The 16648-nt window shown below is 57.2% G+C and overlaps 1 protein-coding gene across 1 annotated transcript; it reads right to left on the bottom strand.

The window, feature by feature from the left end:
• Positions 1-267: 267 nt before the first annotated feature.
• On the bottom strand, positions 268-7946 carry PRDM12 (PR/SET domain 12). The gene is made up of 5 exons (XM_059486557.1): positions 7288-7946; positions 6303-6493; positions 5209-5364; positions 1634-1745; positions 268-732 (listed from the first exon to the last, which is right to left on the bottom strand). The coding sequence occupies exons 1-5, from the start codon at positions 7775-7777 to the stop codon at positions 350-352; spliced, it is 1332 nt and encodes a 443-aa protein (XP_059342540.1). The 5' UTR covers positions 7778-7946; the 3' UTR covers positions 268-349.
• Positions 7947-16648: the final 8702 nt, after the last annotated feature.

Genomic DNA, 16648 nt, shown 5'->3' with positions numbered 1-16648 from the left:
GACACATAACAGGAATTTTTCTCTTTCTTTCTACCAAATTTTCTGTAAAACCCAGGCATGACTCCTCCAAGCCTGGCTTTTCAGCTCTCCCAGTCCTCCCCCAGTGCACTGGCAAACCCACACAAACCCACAGCCCACCCTGTGCCACATCTCCCTGGGGATGATCCCCCACAACTCATCTGCAGAGCTGGGGGCTCCCCTCCTGCCAACCCCCTGCAGTCAGCAATGCCCAAAAACAACCCAACACTCTCTGAGACGCAAAGCAGCTCAGCCAAGGCCACCCCCCCAGTTCATCGCGTGTCTCAGCATCAGTCTCTGCTGTCCCAAATCCTGCTGCCGTACCAGGGCTTCACAGCACCATGGTGGGGATGTGATGGGCCAGGGAGGCAGGGTGGGGCACGGGCAGGGCGGGCGAGTGGGCCTGCAGGGAGGCGTTGGGGGGCCGGTGGCGGGCGCTTTTCTGGTGCGCCCGCAGCCCCGCCAGCTGGGAGTAGGCACTTTGGCAAACCTGGCACTTGTAGGGCCGCTCGCCCGTGTGCAAGCGGACGTGGTTGCGGAGCGTGGAGGACTGGCTGAAGCGGCGGTTGCAGAAGCGGCACACGAAGGGCTTGTCCAGGGTGTGGATGCGCATGTGGGAGCGCAGGTTGCTGCGGGAGTTGAAGCCGCGGTGGCAGATGACGCAGCGCATGCGCCCCGTCGTGCTGGCCCCCGTCTCCACCGCGTGGAAATCCTCTGGGAACAACAGGAGATAGTCAGGCACTGCCCTCCAGCATGGCATCTCACCCCAGCACAAGTTCCTGAGGTGCTGGGTGCTTTGGAAAATCCCCACTGCCCTCTTGCTGGCTTCCCTGCTGCTGAGGTCACCTGTCCTCGCTGGCTCTTAGCATTTTGGGATGCAGCCAGTGCTGGGAATGCACTCAGCCAGATTTAGGTAAGGGGTACATTCAAGCTGAGCTGAATGATTCCCTTATAAATGGGCACAAAACCAATTTTCCCCTCCCTGGGCTGAAGCAGAGCTGGAGGAGGTGGGTGCAGGAACTCCCAGGGACCCCCAGCCACACTGTCCAGCCCCTGCCCCAGTCCCAGCTTGTCCCCTCATTCTGCTGGGCTCAGACATGGCTCTCTCAGAGCGGGGAGCAGAGTCAGGGAGCATAGAAGTGGCTCCAAACACAGACTGAGCTCTGCTGTGCCATGGAGAAGCACCTCAGGGAGCCACTGAGACAAGCAGAGAGCGAAAGCCCAAGGAGAGAAAGCCCTCCTGTGTTGGTGGTTAAGATCCCTTAAATGCAGAGTGGGGATGCAGAGTCTGCGTCCACTTGGTGTTTCACGGGGTGTTGGGGCTGCCTTGCACTCACACCCTGCACTGCTCCTCCCTGCCTGGCTGGATCAGGCAGCAACTGCCAACACCCCACCAGCAAACTGAGCAAACTGCCCTGCAGGCATTGTCCTGAATTACTGAGGACCTGCTCGAGCTGCATGGATCATTTCATAGTCCCTGTGCTTGTCCACAGAGAACTGAGATATCTAACATACCCTGGGACGTCCCTGCCTTGTGGCCACCCAACAGCCTCAGAGCTGGGCACAGTGAGCAGGCAGGGATGCTGCACCCTTGGCTCTTTCTGATATTACCTACCATGTTTGTTCTTCTTCTGCTCCTCTTCCAGCCCTGGAACACCTGGGATGCCCAGGAAGGTGTTGTGGGAGTTCCCATACCAAACCAGCAGCTCTTGGTCTGGAGGAATCATCTACAAAGAGAGATAAAGAAAGGGTTGTTGGGAGTGGCAATGAACATCCATCCCTGCTCTGATCCATTGGGACCTACCCTGGCTGTGCCCCATTTCTGTGAAACCCTGCTGCCATCTGGGACCTGCCAGCAGTCCCCTACACCCACAGGCAGGCATGGAGCAGCCCAGGATGCAGCACTAGAGGTGATGGCACAGCTCAGCACCAGCACAAACCCACTCCAGGCTCTCCCCCAAGCTGGGACACAAATGAGATTATGGGGAAATATGCAACTACAGAGCACAGGCACAGATCTGGAATCTCCGGAGTGCAGGACCCAGAGGTCCCAGCAGCTCGGAGAGACCAGGACAGAGTGAAACAGAGACATGGAGAAATAAATCAGTTGTGAAGCCACAACCAGCACAAGTGACAGAGACTAAAGCAAGGAGATGGGACATGGAACCCTCAGGGCTCCAGGAGAGTATTTTCTCTTTGGACAGAGCCATCAGCACCCTTCACAGGCAGCATCTCCTACCCACCCCTGCTGGGGCTGATTTTAGAAGGTGGAAATGCAGATCCACCAGCAAACAGCTCATGAGCCCGCAGAGCAGAGGAGAGCTTGGAGCTGCTGTCAGAGACCATGGCTCAGGTGTGAAGCGCTGCTTATATTCCCCACCAAAGCTGCCTGGAACAGCCCAAGGACAGCTACAGGAGCAGGGCAGGGGTTTTGCATCATCCACGCTCCCGTTTCCCTGCAGTGATGGGATTCTCCTGTCCCTGCTGTTCCTGCCGTGTTCCCGCATGGCCGGGGCGAGCGGCCAGGAAACGCCGCTCACGGCTCCCCTCGTGCAGCAGCCCTGGCTGGGGAGATGGGTCCTCTCAGACCAGTTCAAACAACACTAATAACAACATCACTTCATAAAGAAATACATATTTTCCCTAGCAGTCCCTGCTGTTACAAACCTAATTTAGGAATAAGAACATCCTGCATTTTGGAGGATGGCTTTCTGTACACAGAGCATGTTAGATTCCAGTAAAATATTATCCACAGGAAACACAGATGCTAGGTTCAATCACCTCAACACTGAAAATATGTTGAATTTAAAGCATCTGAAATAAATAGGAATTTGACTTCATATCTTTGTCCCTCTGCATAAAGACCTCGCTGGGCTGCAGAGGAGGAGGAATTTAGGAGGCAGAGGAAGCCAATATCCTTTTGTATCCCAAATTGATGACACTGTTTCTTGGCATTATTTACTCTTAACAGAAAATTGGTCATTTTTAATACAAGCAAATATAGTATTGCTGAAAGGAAAAAACAACCTGCATGGGTGCATGCATGGGTGTGTGGTTTTTTCTGCTGAAGCTGCTGCAGCCACACCAGCAGCAGGGTGAGCACCCATGTGTGTACACCCCAAAGGAAATTCAATTTGCCCCCCAGAAATCTTGTGGCTTTCAGATCAAAGGCCAAAACTTTCCGCCTTAGCTTTATTTTCCAGCAGCAACAACTTGGTATTGCTGAGAAAGAGGATGGGAAAAACGAATCAGAAAATAAGGGCAGGAACAGGCAAAATGCACTAAAATATCTAAGACAAATAGGAAAAAAATTACCAAGCGGTCTGTTTTTTTGGCATGTAGGTGAGAAAGGCATCCAAAGAGATGGATTCACTGGTTGGGAAGCCACCAGGGCTGGTAGAGGATGGAGGGTGACAATGGCTATGCATGGACACCTCTGGTGCTGAGCAGGGCAGCACCAAAGTTCAGATCTGTGTGTGCATGCCCTGCTGAGCTTGGGGAGCAGGGTGACAGCAGGGACCCTTCGTGCCCACCTCCTCCCACCCATCTCTTGGGGTTCTGCACTCTCAGCATCTCAAATTCACTGCTTGTCCCAAGAGAATTAAACTCATCCTGCTCCACTGCTCAGTGTTTCAGCACTAGGAGCAAGCCCACAGCTGGATCAAGGCTATACCCAAATATTCGTTCACCCACCCTCTCTTCTGTGCCTGCACCACGTGTAAAAACCACAGCTGTGTTCCTAATTACACCACGGCTACCTGGGATTATTCTACTTATTTGCATAATTTAAGAACAGTAGTAAAAAGTACTTAAGGTACTGTCACAACAGGCACAGCCGCCCACAGGAATATCAGGTCTTAAAACTAGAAACACCTGGAGCCTGTTGTCCAGCAGGAGAACAGCAGGGAAGTGCTTGGAACTCTTGGGAAAGGTGGCAGAGCCCAAAGGGCACACAGGACTCTCCAACCCGAGGAGAGAATATCTGATCCTCTTCCTACCCACCCATTCTCCTTTTGCTACCCTGTGGCAGCAATTCCTAACCCAGCCCTGCTGTGGTCCTGTGTCGTGGAGCATTTGGGTTTGTGCTGCTCTGTGAGCCAGTGCAGGAGCCTGGACAAATCCAGAGCACTGCTCATGCCCACGGAGCCAGCAGGTACTCATGGTCATTCCCAGCTGAGACCCTCTCCCCCTGCAAACACTCCCCAGGTGAGACTCTGAGCCTGATACTGGAGCGACACAATCCCAGTGCTGGTCTGGGATGGACTGGGACATGTCCCCTCCTGTGACTCTTGAAGCCAGAGCTGTGGCACAGGGCCTTGTGCAGCTCTTTTCATGCTTTACACCCCAAGCCACCACCTTTCTCCACTTGCAATAGCATTGGGTTATGGGGACACTGCACATAAGCAGGGCTGGTCCCCACAGTCACCCCACTCTGGCACTGTGTGACTTGCATGCACATGTCACCAGTAATGCCGGGGAGCTGACACCCACCTCCATCCCAGAGCCTCCTGTAGGGAGCTGTGGGCACCCTTCAGCCATCACCCCACTGCACAGCAGCCTGTGCCACCCCAGCACAGACCAGCACTTCATGCAGGAGCACAGGGGTGAGGGGGCAGGAAGAGCCCCCACCCCACAGTGTAAAGCCCAGGGCAGAGCTGCACCAGCCCCACTCCCTGCCCTCCCCATGGCTCCCTGCACAGCCAGAGTGATGCCCAGGCAAAGTGCAGAGTCAGGCACAGCCTGTGCTCAGCACCTGGGTGTCACAGAACCCCCCAAACTTTACCCTGCTATAAAGAAGGAGGTTCTGCACAAAATCCCACTTTTTCAATAGAGCATCCAAACCCTTGCCTGAAGCCCCATATGAGCCAGAACTGCAGCTCTTCATGCTTTACACCCCAAACAAGGATCTACTCTCGCCCTGTTTAACACACATCACTCCATGAGCCCACAGGAAGGGGGCAGAGAGGAGAAGAGACCTTCTCTATTCCCTGAAGCCCATGAAACGACCCTTCCCTGTCATTTCTACCTTTGCAGGTAGATCTGAGTGCCAAGGATGGAAAAGCTGCCGTTTCCTTCCACAGACACCCCGCCAACAACCCAAAGAACAAGGGAGAGAGAGTCTGCAGGGTGGGGGACCCCACCACCCTCCTCTTCTATTGCAGATTCCCATTGCCCTTCAGCCCCACTTACCTCAATGGCCTTGTAGAAGATGCTGTTCCCGATCTGGACCACCTCGAGGTTCTGCTCCTGCTCGTTCCGTGCACATTTGATGTAGGTCATCCAGCTGCGGTGATCCTCCTGGCTGGCATCGATGAAATACCGCACTGTGCCGTCCTCATTGAACACCTGGGAGGGCAGAGAGCGCTTGGTAGCGATGCTGCCCACGGTGGGCTGAGCCCCTCCACTTCTGGGACAAGCTCAAAGCCAGCAGAGCCCCGGGACTGAGATCCTGACAGCAGCTGGAGATGCTGAACCCTTCCTGCTCGTGGTGCTGGACTGAGAAATGTCCCCTGCTCTCACTGGCACGGCTGGTCATGCCAGCCCCTATCTCCCTGCATAACCTTCCTCAATTTCCCTTCTCATCAGCGCCCCAGCAGCAGCTCAGCCCCAGAGGAAGGGGCTGTTCAGCATCCTGCAGCTGCCATGGGAGCAGGAGAATCCCTGGGTGTAGGGGGAAGGTGCATGCCAGGCCTGCAAAGATGCTTAGCAGGGTGCCAGGAAAGATGAGGCAAGTTTCTGTTAAGCATAAAATTACAATAATAATTAACAATAATTAAGAAGTGCAATTCTGAGTCAAACAAATGAAAAAAAATAGGAAAACCCTCCCTATTCACTGTGAATTAGTGCACAATGTCCTGGCATCTCAGATCCCCCCAAACTCCACGGTTTCATTCGGGATTAACCTCACCAAGGCTGGAGCAAAGCAGGGGGCAAGGGACAGGGCAGAGCTGATTTTGTCCACTGTGCCCAGTGCAGGCAGCAACCAGTCGGGTGTTCCACCAGGTCGGGATGGGCAGGGCAGGGCGTGATCCGCCTGCACGGGATGCGAGCAACAGAATCTAGGGGCTCCTCTGTGGGCTGGCTGCACCCCGAGGGCTGGGGAAACCTCATCCTTCTCCTGCAAGGGGTTCCTAAACCCATCTGCCCAGATATTTGCATGAATGGGGAAACTGAGGCACAAGGACAGTGCTCGATGGTGCCCAAGCACGGCACAGAGCCTCAGCACCCCGTCCCTGCTTCTCCCCAGACCAGTCGGGGCTCGAGGTTTGGGGGGGGGTCGTTACCTCCCACATGAGGTTGTTGTTCTTGCACAGGTCCACATGTTCGGGGGAGATGACCCTGCCCGTGAACGGCCCCATCTCGGTGCCAGCCTTGATCCAAGTCTTGGAGAAGATGCCGAGCCCTTCCCCGGGGATGGAGCTCTGGGCGATGATCACTTCCGACGGCAGCACCAGGCTGGAGAGCTTCTGCACCTCTGCGAGGGGGGAGAGCAGCTCAGAAAGGGACAGGGGTGGGGGAGAGGAGGGAGATCGGGGGCGGCGGGGACCCCGCCCCAGCCCAGACCCGGGGCTGAGCCTTTTAAACGCCCAACCGGGCGCCCACAAAGCGCTACAAGGTTCCCCCGGGGCATTGAGGAGGTACCTGGGAAAAGCATCCCGGGCTGGCCGAGGGAGCGGGGCTGGGAAAGGAGGTTAAATGGTGTCTATTTCGGCCCATCCAGCAATTTGTCATGCTGTTAAAGTGATCTGCATTCATTAAACTCAACTAGAAAGAAATTGCTAATTCTAAATTCATTAGTCCTTTAGGAATGCTGTAGCGGTACATTGTGCCTGAATGGCGCGAGGGCTTGTTTAAAAGGGCCCAGGAATTCCTCTTACAAAATGGGGAGATGAGATGGTTGACATATCGTGAATGGAAATGGAATTAGCCTTCATGGTAAATTAAGAGAGGAACAGAAATCCGAGAGGGGGAAAAGGGAGCTGGGACGCCCCGGCGATGCCGGGGCGAGAGAAAAGATATTGTCCCGGGCGGCTGAATGCGGGACGGCCCCGGCCCCCCCAGCCCGCGGTTTAAGTGGGAACTTTCTCAGGTCAAGCCCAAGTTAACCAAATGAATTTAAAGCCCTTTTTCCCCAGTCCCACGCCTGGGGAGAGCGGGGCGCCGGGACGGCATCCCGCCGCCGGGCTCCGGGAACCGGCCCGGGGCCCATGGGGGAACCCGGGGGGATCGGGGAGGCTCGGGGGGGGGGGGGGGGGGGGGGTCACTCACCTCCGGAGAAGGACTGAGCCAGCACTTCGGCCGTGAACGCTGTCTTTGGGCTGCTCTTCTCCTCGAAGAGCTGCTCGCCCAGGACGTTTCTCCAGCGGCCGTAGAGGAAGCTGTGCAGGATGTCGGAGGTGATCACCTCGGCCAGCGAGAGCCCCTGCGGCTTCAGCCCGGGCTTGAGGACCAGGGCCTCGGCGGGCAGCACCGAGCCCATCATGGGGGCGAGGCGGCGGGGCCGAGCGCGACGGGGCCGGGCGCGGCGGGCGGTGGGCTGGGCTCCGTTCGGCTCGGCGGCTCCCGCCCGGCTATATATGAGCTTCATTGACCCTCCTAATTGGTTATTAATGACCTCCCTGACGTTGGCGGAGAGACTGGGGCTGCCGGAGCGAGGCGAGCCGTCGGAGCCCCCCCCTCCCATCTCCTCCTTCCCTCCCCTCCCAGGGGTGGGGTGGCTGGAGGGAGGGAGGGACACGGCGAGCACACACACACACATACACAAACACACAGGATACACACACACACATATACACACCAATACACACACGCGCACCGGCTCGGCCCCCGCACTGCCCGGCCCGGGCAAACCCAAACCCGGGCACCTGCCCCGGGCACGGCACAACAGCTGAATGGGGGCAGAAATGTCCCACGGACGGGGCGCACCCTCGGGCACGGTCCCGCTCCCCACCTGGCCCCGCGCTCGTTTTGGAGCTAAAACGCTGCGCTTTGGGGCCACTGAGCACCACAACGAAATCGGCGGCCCCGAGCCCGACAGCTCCCGATGCTCGGCGGCGTTCGGCCCTCGCAGCCCCGGGGGAACGGGCTGAGGCGCCCGCAGCTGGCCCCGACCGTGCCCGGCTCCCCGCTGCGCCCCGCATCCCCGGCTTTCCCGGCCGGGACCGGCAGCACAGGGAGGCTCCGGCGCCGCTCCCCCGAATGCCGGAGAGGGTCCCCAAGCACGGGGAGGGTGGGACACCACCCAGGGCCGATCCCCGCTTGACCCCGGGGCAGGGCTCATCCAGCTGCCGCCACCAGCCCGGCCGGCCCCCGATCCCGTATCCCCGCAGGAATTGTGCCCAGGTGTGCACTGGGAACCGCTGGTGGATCTCCCGTGTCCCTGCAATCACAACCGTGCCCTGCCGTGTCCCCCCAGGGCCGGACCCGCACCCGGGCAGGCTGCAGCATCTCCGGGGCTCTGCCGCCGCATCTCCCCCATCCCCGCACCCGCGGGCATTCCCCGGCCAGCCACGGCGCCCATCCCCGCCCTGCCGAGCCCGGGAGCTCCGCAGCCTCCTCTGCTCCCCAGCAAAGCGGCATCGGAGCGGCGGCCCCCAAACCCAGGGCTCCCCTCGGGGCCCGAGCTTTGCCGGCTCAGCAAAGGGTTAATCTTTCCCGGATTTAAACCTAGTCCTGCTGTGTCGGAGCTTAGAGCCCTCTCCTTAGCCTCGTTCTTTTGATTTTCATGGGGACGAGGGGCTGGAAAGGGCTGCGGGAAGAAGGCTGGGCCCCCGGGATCCTCGGGCGCTCCAAGGCCGGTGCCCGCAGCCCGGAGTCCCGGGCAGCCCCGCCGGGTCTCGCCGTGCCCGGAGCAGAGCCGAGCACAGCCCAAGCCCCCAGCCTGCCCCCTAGGTGGGTTCTTATAGGGTGAAGCTGTGGAGTGTCTTCTGGCCTGGGTGAAATGATGCTACAACCCATGTGCAGTTAATTATTTCTATTGCTCCAATCAAGAAGCAACGCAGATGTCAGGAACGCACCCAAACCTGCGCGGACTTTCGGGTCTTCGCCTTCAAAGGGGATGTTAACAACCTGCCAGGGACTGGTTTAATAAATGTAAAATATAAGTTTATTTTGTTTTTCTGGACTTTGGCTAGAGGAGCCGTCAGAATATTTCAGCCTTGCTAAACGTAACGCATCAGGTGGAAAGGTTCCCAACACCGGCTCCCTCCAGCCGCCGAGGCAAGCCAGTCATCGGATTGCTTTTTTTATTTTTTTCCCCCGTTTCCCCAGGAAAACCCTTCAACCTTCAAGTTATCCCGGGACAAAAAACCAATAATAGATGCTCTTGAACCCCCTGCGGCTCCGGTGCGGGCTGCACTGAACCCGCTCCCGGCTGCGGGGGCTCGGCGGTGCGGGGGGGTGACGGTAAAAAAAGGTGGAATAAAAATTCTTCCATTTTCTGCGTGGTTTTAAATATCCCCAGCTGTTTCCCCAAGCTTCTTCCCGGTCCTAGGAAGGTGCTTTGCTGTGTGTTCCCCCCCCCCCCCTTACCCCCTACTCATTTCTCTTTTTTAATATCGCAGCTATCCCTCCTTTTTAACATTTAAGAGGAAACAAGTTTAATATTCATGGCTGTTAATAGAGAAGGGCCATTATCGCCGCCCCATTGTTCTGAGCCCCGCACAATGCTGCTTGTATTTTCATGTGTATATTCCCAAAGTTCCTTCTGAGCGTTTAGTGAGCACTTTAATATTCATGGGTGTTAATAGAGAAGCCCTCAGTATATTGGCATATTGTTGGGAGGTGTACATATTGGTCTGACTCTGAATAGCCACAGTCCTCTTTTCTTTTGCTCTGTTTTGCAGGGTTGATGGGCCAGGAGTAAATGGGCATTTTTCCCCCCCGTCTCCCCCTTACAGAGAGAACATCTTTATTCCAGTCCCAGACTTTCTGGTTTCCCATTCAGGACCCTCAGAAATAATGTCAGGCAGAAGAAAAGTGGAGCAAATCAATCTTTCATGGTCTTTTTGAGACCAATTTGACATCCATGGACTCTTCTTTTCTTTCACAGCCTACAAGGGGATGGTCAGGATCTGGACAAGGTTGGGGTCTGATGAGGGGAGACATGGGATCATAATGCAGCAAAGAGAGAAAAGAAAAGCAAAACAAGAAAAGATTGCAGGGATGGGGTGATGGAGGAAAAATGAGGGTGAATGACAGTGCAAGAAAGGAGATTAGAGCCCAGCAGCTGCTTTTTGGGGGGCGGGGGGAAGGGGGGAGCTCTCTCCCCTCTTCCAGCCCTTCGCATGAATAGGATTTGAACAGAGCGGAGATTGATTTATAGTTATTGCAGTTGAACATTTATTGCTCTTAAAGAGTGGCGGGGAGAAAAGAGAGAAAAGGGGTTTGAAAAGCTCCTTTCTGTATTAAAGAGGTATCAAATGAAGACTGCTGAGATAATATACAGTGGCCAATGGGAATTTGATTTGCTTTAAAATTTAACTCTTGTGGGGCCGCCGGCGATGGAGCGGGGATGAGGGGATGGAGCGGCCGCTGCCCCGGGCCGGTGCAGCCGCGATTCTCTCCTCCAACCCCGCATTCGCTGCCCGGCTTCTCTGCAAAGATCCGCGGCAGCTCCGGTGCGGCGGGGAAGGGCTGCAGCGCGGAAGGAGGATTAGTGCTTCGTTAGTACAATTTTGTATTATTTTTATTTTTATTTTTTTCCGTACAGAGTCGAACGCAGGAGGGATGCAGAGCTACGAAAATAACGGGCGCAGGGAAGAGCCCTTTTCGAAGCTGAGTTTTTCTTGCCCTAAAAGCGGAGGTTTCTCCTCTCCGGCAGCAGAAACGCGATCGCAGCCGAGTCCCCTCGGGCGCAGAAAGGAGCCCATTGTTCAATGGGGAGAAATACATTTTTAGCGGTGATTGAAAGCTCCCCTCTCGTTTGAACTTTAGAAGAAAGTCCCTGGCAGGGAAGAGCATCCCCCTCCCTCTGCCCCAACATCTGTTTGGAGCAATCCAGGCTCTAGGGCAGAGCCGGGCTCTGCCCCCTCCCAAAGTCATTAAAAAGATATTAGTTGAGCTGAGAAAAGTCCAGCGCAGCCCCCGATCCGGGGTGAGGGGGCTGGTATGTGTCATTAAAAACGATTTTGGATTTGCCAGCGCTAATACGAGGCGAAGGGAGCGCGGGCTCTGAGCTCCAAAGCCCCCCGGCCCCGCCGCCCCGCCGCGCCCTGCCCGCTGCCCGCGGCTCCGGTGCCCGCTGCCCGCGGCTCCGGTGCCGCTGCCCGCGGCTCCGGTGCCCGCTGCCGGCGCGGGGCGGCCCGGCCGACCCCATCACCCGCTCCGAGCGCCGGGCAGGGACACGGCCGAGAGCCGGGCTGCGAGCCGGGGCGCTCAGCTGCTCCGGCCGCCACCTCTGCGCCTCCACAGGCTGCAAATGCCCCGGGAGCCGGAGGGAAAGGGGGGCAGGAGGGATCATCGCACCCCTGCGGGAGCCGGGGCAGGAGGGATCATCGCACCCCTGCGGCTGCCGCAGGAGCCAGGCGCCTCCGAAGTTGCTAAATGTGTCATTTATTAAAGCATTCAGGGGGCTTTTCTTTGGCGTTTGCTTGCAAACTCACAAAGGCCGAGCTGCTGTTTGGGGGTCTTTTCTGATGGAAAAAGGGCTCGGAGACCCCCGGCACAAAAGAAATCCTGGCAGTGCTTTCAATGGCCAGGACTCAATGAGGGGGACCCTGCGCGGAGCGGGCGGGGGCGAGGGGCCGCCCGGTGCTGCCTGAAAGGCAGGCCTGAATGTAATGGGGAGATCTGCGTTTATTTGTTGGGATCACATTTAATTAGCTTAGTACAACCCTTGAAAGACAAAGGGACCTCAATCTGGATCCAATCTGAAGCTCGTTTGGAGAGCGAGGGCTCCTGGAAAAGTCAAAAGAGAGAAAGGAGAAAGAAAAGGGAGGCTGGGAGAGAAAGGGGCTGGGGGCCCAGCCAGGTGACTGGCACGCGTGAAACAAGGGGGCCTTTTGGGCACAAGGCAGGGCTCAAAAGGGAGGGAGGAAAATAGCCTCTTCCTCAGGTTTTACCTACTTAAACCCCCTGAAGGGGCTGGAGCTGAAAAGCCTCAATGGGGGCTAAGGAGGCTGCAAAGCAAACAGCAGCGCTGGAGAGGGGCTCGGGCCCTGCCGCCGCAGCAGTTGGTGACACTCGGTTATGGGAATGTGCCCAAATGTTCCCTGCGCCCGGGAACGCTCCCGCCGGCGGAGCAGGGGGTGCAGGAGGACACGGCGAGGACAAGGCGATGCCCAGGGTGAGCCTGGGCCGAGGGGCCCGGCGGATCCTTGGCGTGTTCCCTCTGTAGGGTGGAGGGAATCTCCATCCCACCTGTGCCTTCACCCGCCGCACGCAGCACCCCTGAACCATCACCTGGGGAGCTTCATCCCGGGCCCGAGGGGACACCGAGGAGGGGTTCCCATGTGTGCACCCCTTGTTTCAGAGCAGCTCCTGGCGTTCCCCATCGCAGTGCCAGCACAGCGCTGATGCAGGTGCGCGGTGCGGAGGATGCGCTGCCACCTCCCAGGGACAAAAAGAAAGCGACCATGCCCAAGGTGCCCCATCCATGGACGGAGCTGAATGGTCCCTTGTTCCCTCCGAACCGCTCACTGCCACCCTGTCCCTGCTGCCCTCCGCGGGGCTGGAGCACTGGGGATGGGTCGGGTTCTCCCGAGCGGTGCCAGCCCTCGGCGGTGCCCGCGGCCCCGGGCACGGAGCGCTCGGTGCGGGGAAAAGCTCCGGCACAGGGCACGGCAGCCCCTGGAGCCGCGGGCTGATCGCGCTGCTCGGGGAAGGAGCTTCGGGGCATTATTTGCCTCCATTTCACTCTGCGGGAGGCCGCGGAGCCGAGCAGAGATGCTGAGTGCTCTCCCCTGCGCTCTCGCTCGCTTCCTTGCCTTTCTTTCCCCCCCTTCCTTTCTTTTAAGTGTTATTTCCAGGATTGTTTCGGCGAGGGTGTCACGGCACGCAAGAGCAGGAGGAGGAAAATCACCGTCCCAGCTGCGGCCGAGCTCAGGCGGCCTCGGAAGGGAGCGCGGCTGTGGCGGATCGAGGGGGCGACTCCTCGGCAGCCGCGCCGGGGGCACGGGGTGGCCGGAGGGACAGGGCGGGGATGCGGACTGCAAGGACAGGGAAATCTCTGCGCCTTTTCCTCCCTGCTGGCAGCGATGTGGGGACGGGGCAGTGACATCCCAGCGATGTCTGTCCCGCATCCCACCAGCGTCTGTCCCGCGCCCCATCCCTCCTGCAGCATCAGCTCCAATCCAGCTGCGGGCTGTGACCTGGAGCAGGGACTGCGCTGAGCCATCAGCCGGGGAGGTGCCCGAGGGGACGGTGTGAAAGTGTGACAGTGTGACAGTGTGACAGTGCGGGGCTGTGCGTGAGCCCCTCTTCTCCCCCTGCCCACAGCCAGGACCAGCCGCCCGAGCCTCCCCAGCAGCGGCCAAAGCCACGGGATTGCAGGAGCCGGCGGCGGGAGAGGGCAGCTGGGGCTGGCAGCAGCAGGATCCCAGCACCAGGCACAGCTGCCCTGCTCCAGGGCCGGGGCAGCGCGGCTGGACCAGCCCTGGCACGGCGGAACAGGGGTGGGTGGCAGGGACGGGGCTGCCCGGCAGGCGGGTGACCCCTCCGGCAGCTCCTGCCCTTCACCAGCCCCATTTTCCCCAAAACAAACAGAGCAGCAGCTCCGGCCTGCCCGTGTAGGGACTGCACGGCAGCAAAGTTTAATATTCCCTGGCGAATGGGCCGGACAGGGAGGCAGCGCTGAGTGACGGCTCCCACAAAGGGCAGGGAGCGTCTAATCCCCGGCACCGCGGCACCTGCACCCCGGCCCGGCCCGGATTAGAGGGCAGCGAGCCGGGCTCTGCAAAGATCAGAGGCTTCATTAGAGCGGCCTTGAAATAGGATTTCCTCAAGTGATAAGGAGCAGGGTAGGGAGATAATCTGGGGGCTGTTGGTACCTGCCCCCACATCACCCCCAGAGATGCTCTTTTGGGTCACCTGCCTTGTGCATGGTGCCCCAGACCTGGAGGGAAGTGGCGGGGCAGATCTGGTACCCTCTGCCCCAAATCCTGCATCCCAGGGATGGCTGGTTCCCCTCTGCCATCTTCCTCCATCCCCAGCACCACTGAGGAGCTACCCAGACATGGATGGGGCTCTCTGCCCCCCCACTGCCCTTGGCTCCAGGGCCTGTGGCTCTTCCAACTTATCTTCATATCACATAACACCAATTTCTGTTCATTTCCACCATTAAAATTCTGGAAAGTTTCTTTTGTGTCTTTTCCAGCCTTATGAGAGCAGAGAAACGCTGCCTGGCCATGGGCACCCTACACTGCTGCTCCCCACAGCAAATCCACTGAAAAACCTCCAAACCAGCCAAATGAAGGATGAGCAGCTCCCTGCATGGAGTAAACACCCAAGTGCTCTGTGACAGGATACACTGACACTGCAAGATCCCAATTCCTCACCCTGCAAACACCAATAGCCCTGAAAATCCCCCTGAGAGCGGGAGGAACCAGGTGGGTTTAGGGGAGAAGCAGCAGCACAGGTGGGACCTTGTGAAGATCCACATCCTGTTGGAAAGCTCCATGTTAAACACCAGGAGCTCTCACTCTGACCATGCTGCCCATTACTGTAAATACAGCGTTCCTTTAATGCAATTAAATATTAAATACTTGGAGAAGGGGGGAAAAAGGTCCCACATCTTGTCTCTTTCAACAGTAATTTCAGTCTAACTCACAATGGCTATAATGTAGTTTGTTCTCAAATCATGCAAAATTAAAGGATTTTAGTCTATCTCAAAGTCTCCCACTCCTAAAAGTGCTGTTCCTGTTCAGGCTCACCAAATTCAGAGCACAGGAGAGCATCAGGGTCACCCTGGACTCAGTGAGAGGCTTCAGTGTCAGGGTTTTTAGGGCTGCTGCTCAGAAAGGGTTTTCAGGAGGATCACAGTTTAATGTCTGCTCAGGACTCAGGCTCTGCCTGCAGAGTGGGGTGGGTGCTGCCAGCTTGGGGGATCCTGTGGGACACGGTCCAGACACCCCCACAAACCCAGCAGAGCTGGGCAGGAGTGAGATGGATTCATTCTGGGGCAGCAGAGCCATCGTGTGCCTGAGCCAAGGACTCTGGAGAAGGATTGAGGATTTTTGTCAAAGGCCATTGACTCAGTCCTGCTCTTCCCAAATGTCACACTCTGGAGGCTGAGCCTGCCCCAGACTGAATTGATGGGATCACCTCCCTGCCCCTCAGGATTCTGTCCTGGCCCTGTGCTGGGCTCTGGGTCCCTGTGAGGAGGAAAAGGCAGCACCATCCCCATCACCATTCATGGACCACAAAGTCCCAAATGTGTCCCTTGTCCTGCCCAGCCCTCAGGGACTGCTCCTGCTCCAGTTCCTGCCAAAGGGACAGACAAACCCTCCCTGCCCCAAAACCCAGTGCAGCCAGGGCTTGATCCACATTACCTGGGGTTAAATTTGCCCAGGGCTGAGCAGGAGATTTGGTTCCTCTCCTGGACACCAAGACTTGGCTTTGAAGGCACCACAGCAGCTTCTGGGCTGCACCACACACCCGAGCCAGGACATGAGGAGCTGCCTGCAGACCCAGAGTGAAAAGTGAGGGGTGTCCAGCCCTGGGTGGGAGTGACCATCTGATGGTCCCAGAGCACCCTGCATGGACACAGACCAGGAAAGCAGCAGGGCTGGAGGAAGCCTTGGAGGAACCCAGGGGCCACCAACTCCTCATGAAGTGCTGAGACATCTCTGCCTCAATCCCTGCCCCTCTCCAGCCCATCATGGACTCACAACAGTTCAACATCCGTGGCCTCTCTGCCCAGAGCAGGCAGCAATAATGGAAAACAAATCGGTGAACTTGGGAACGTTTCAAGCACTTCATCCTTCCAGGACAGCAGACTGCTGATGAAACCCCAGCTTTGCAGGCACCATCTTAATGACAGGCCAAATTTCAAAGGCTTGCAAACTATTTCTTGTGCTGCTGCCCCACCCCCTCAATAAAAGGTTGCATCAGAAAGAGATATTTCCATAATTTATAGTAGGGGCATTTCACTGGGGAGACTCACTCATCTGTACTTACAGATACATTTAAGAAAATGCATCCTCCCACAATCCTACGCCATTTACGACTATTGGCACAATCTGTAATCCTCAGTCTTCAATTAAGGGACACCTTAGGGTTCATTATCACACAATTGCTCCCTGTGAACCATGCCAAATGCTGTTTTGGCACAGAGCTTGGAAGATGAATTAGAAGGAAGTCTTCTCGGTAATGCCCGCTCCCAATTCCCATCAGCAGCCTTTATGCCCTCCTCTAGCCATTTTTTCCCCCCTCTCCCCTCTTTCCAAGTGGCTTTTACTATCCCATCTCTCAATGTCTCTCTTGATTCTCTGGAGGTATATTTAGAGATGCTACATCTCCTTTTCTTCCGGCTCTCAATGTGCCTCCCGCTCCCGGCTCTGCAGATGGGATCTTCTTTCCTCCCTTCCCCCGTCACAAACCCCCACGGCTCTGCCTGGGAGCAGGGCATGGAGCTGCCTTAGGCTGCTCAAAACTCACATTTTACAAGAAAAGGATCCCTGAAGGAGTTACA

Source organism: Ammospiza nelsoni, chromosome 20, assembly GCF_027579445.1.
Source record: "Ammospiza nelsoni isolate bAmmNel1 chromosome 20, bAmmNel1.pri, whole genome shotgun sequence".
Taxonomy (NCBI): Eukaryota; Metazoa; Chordata; class Aves; order Passeriformes; family Passerellidae; genus Ammospiza; species Ammospiza nelsoni.
Note: the sequence above shows the minus strand (reverse complement) of the source record. Positions and strands in the feature narration are given on the sequence as shown.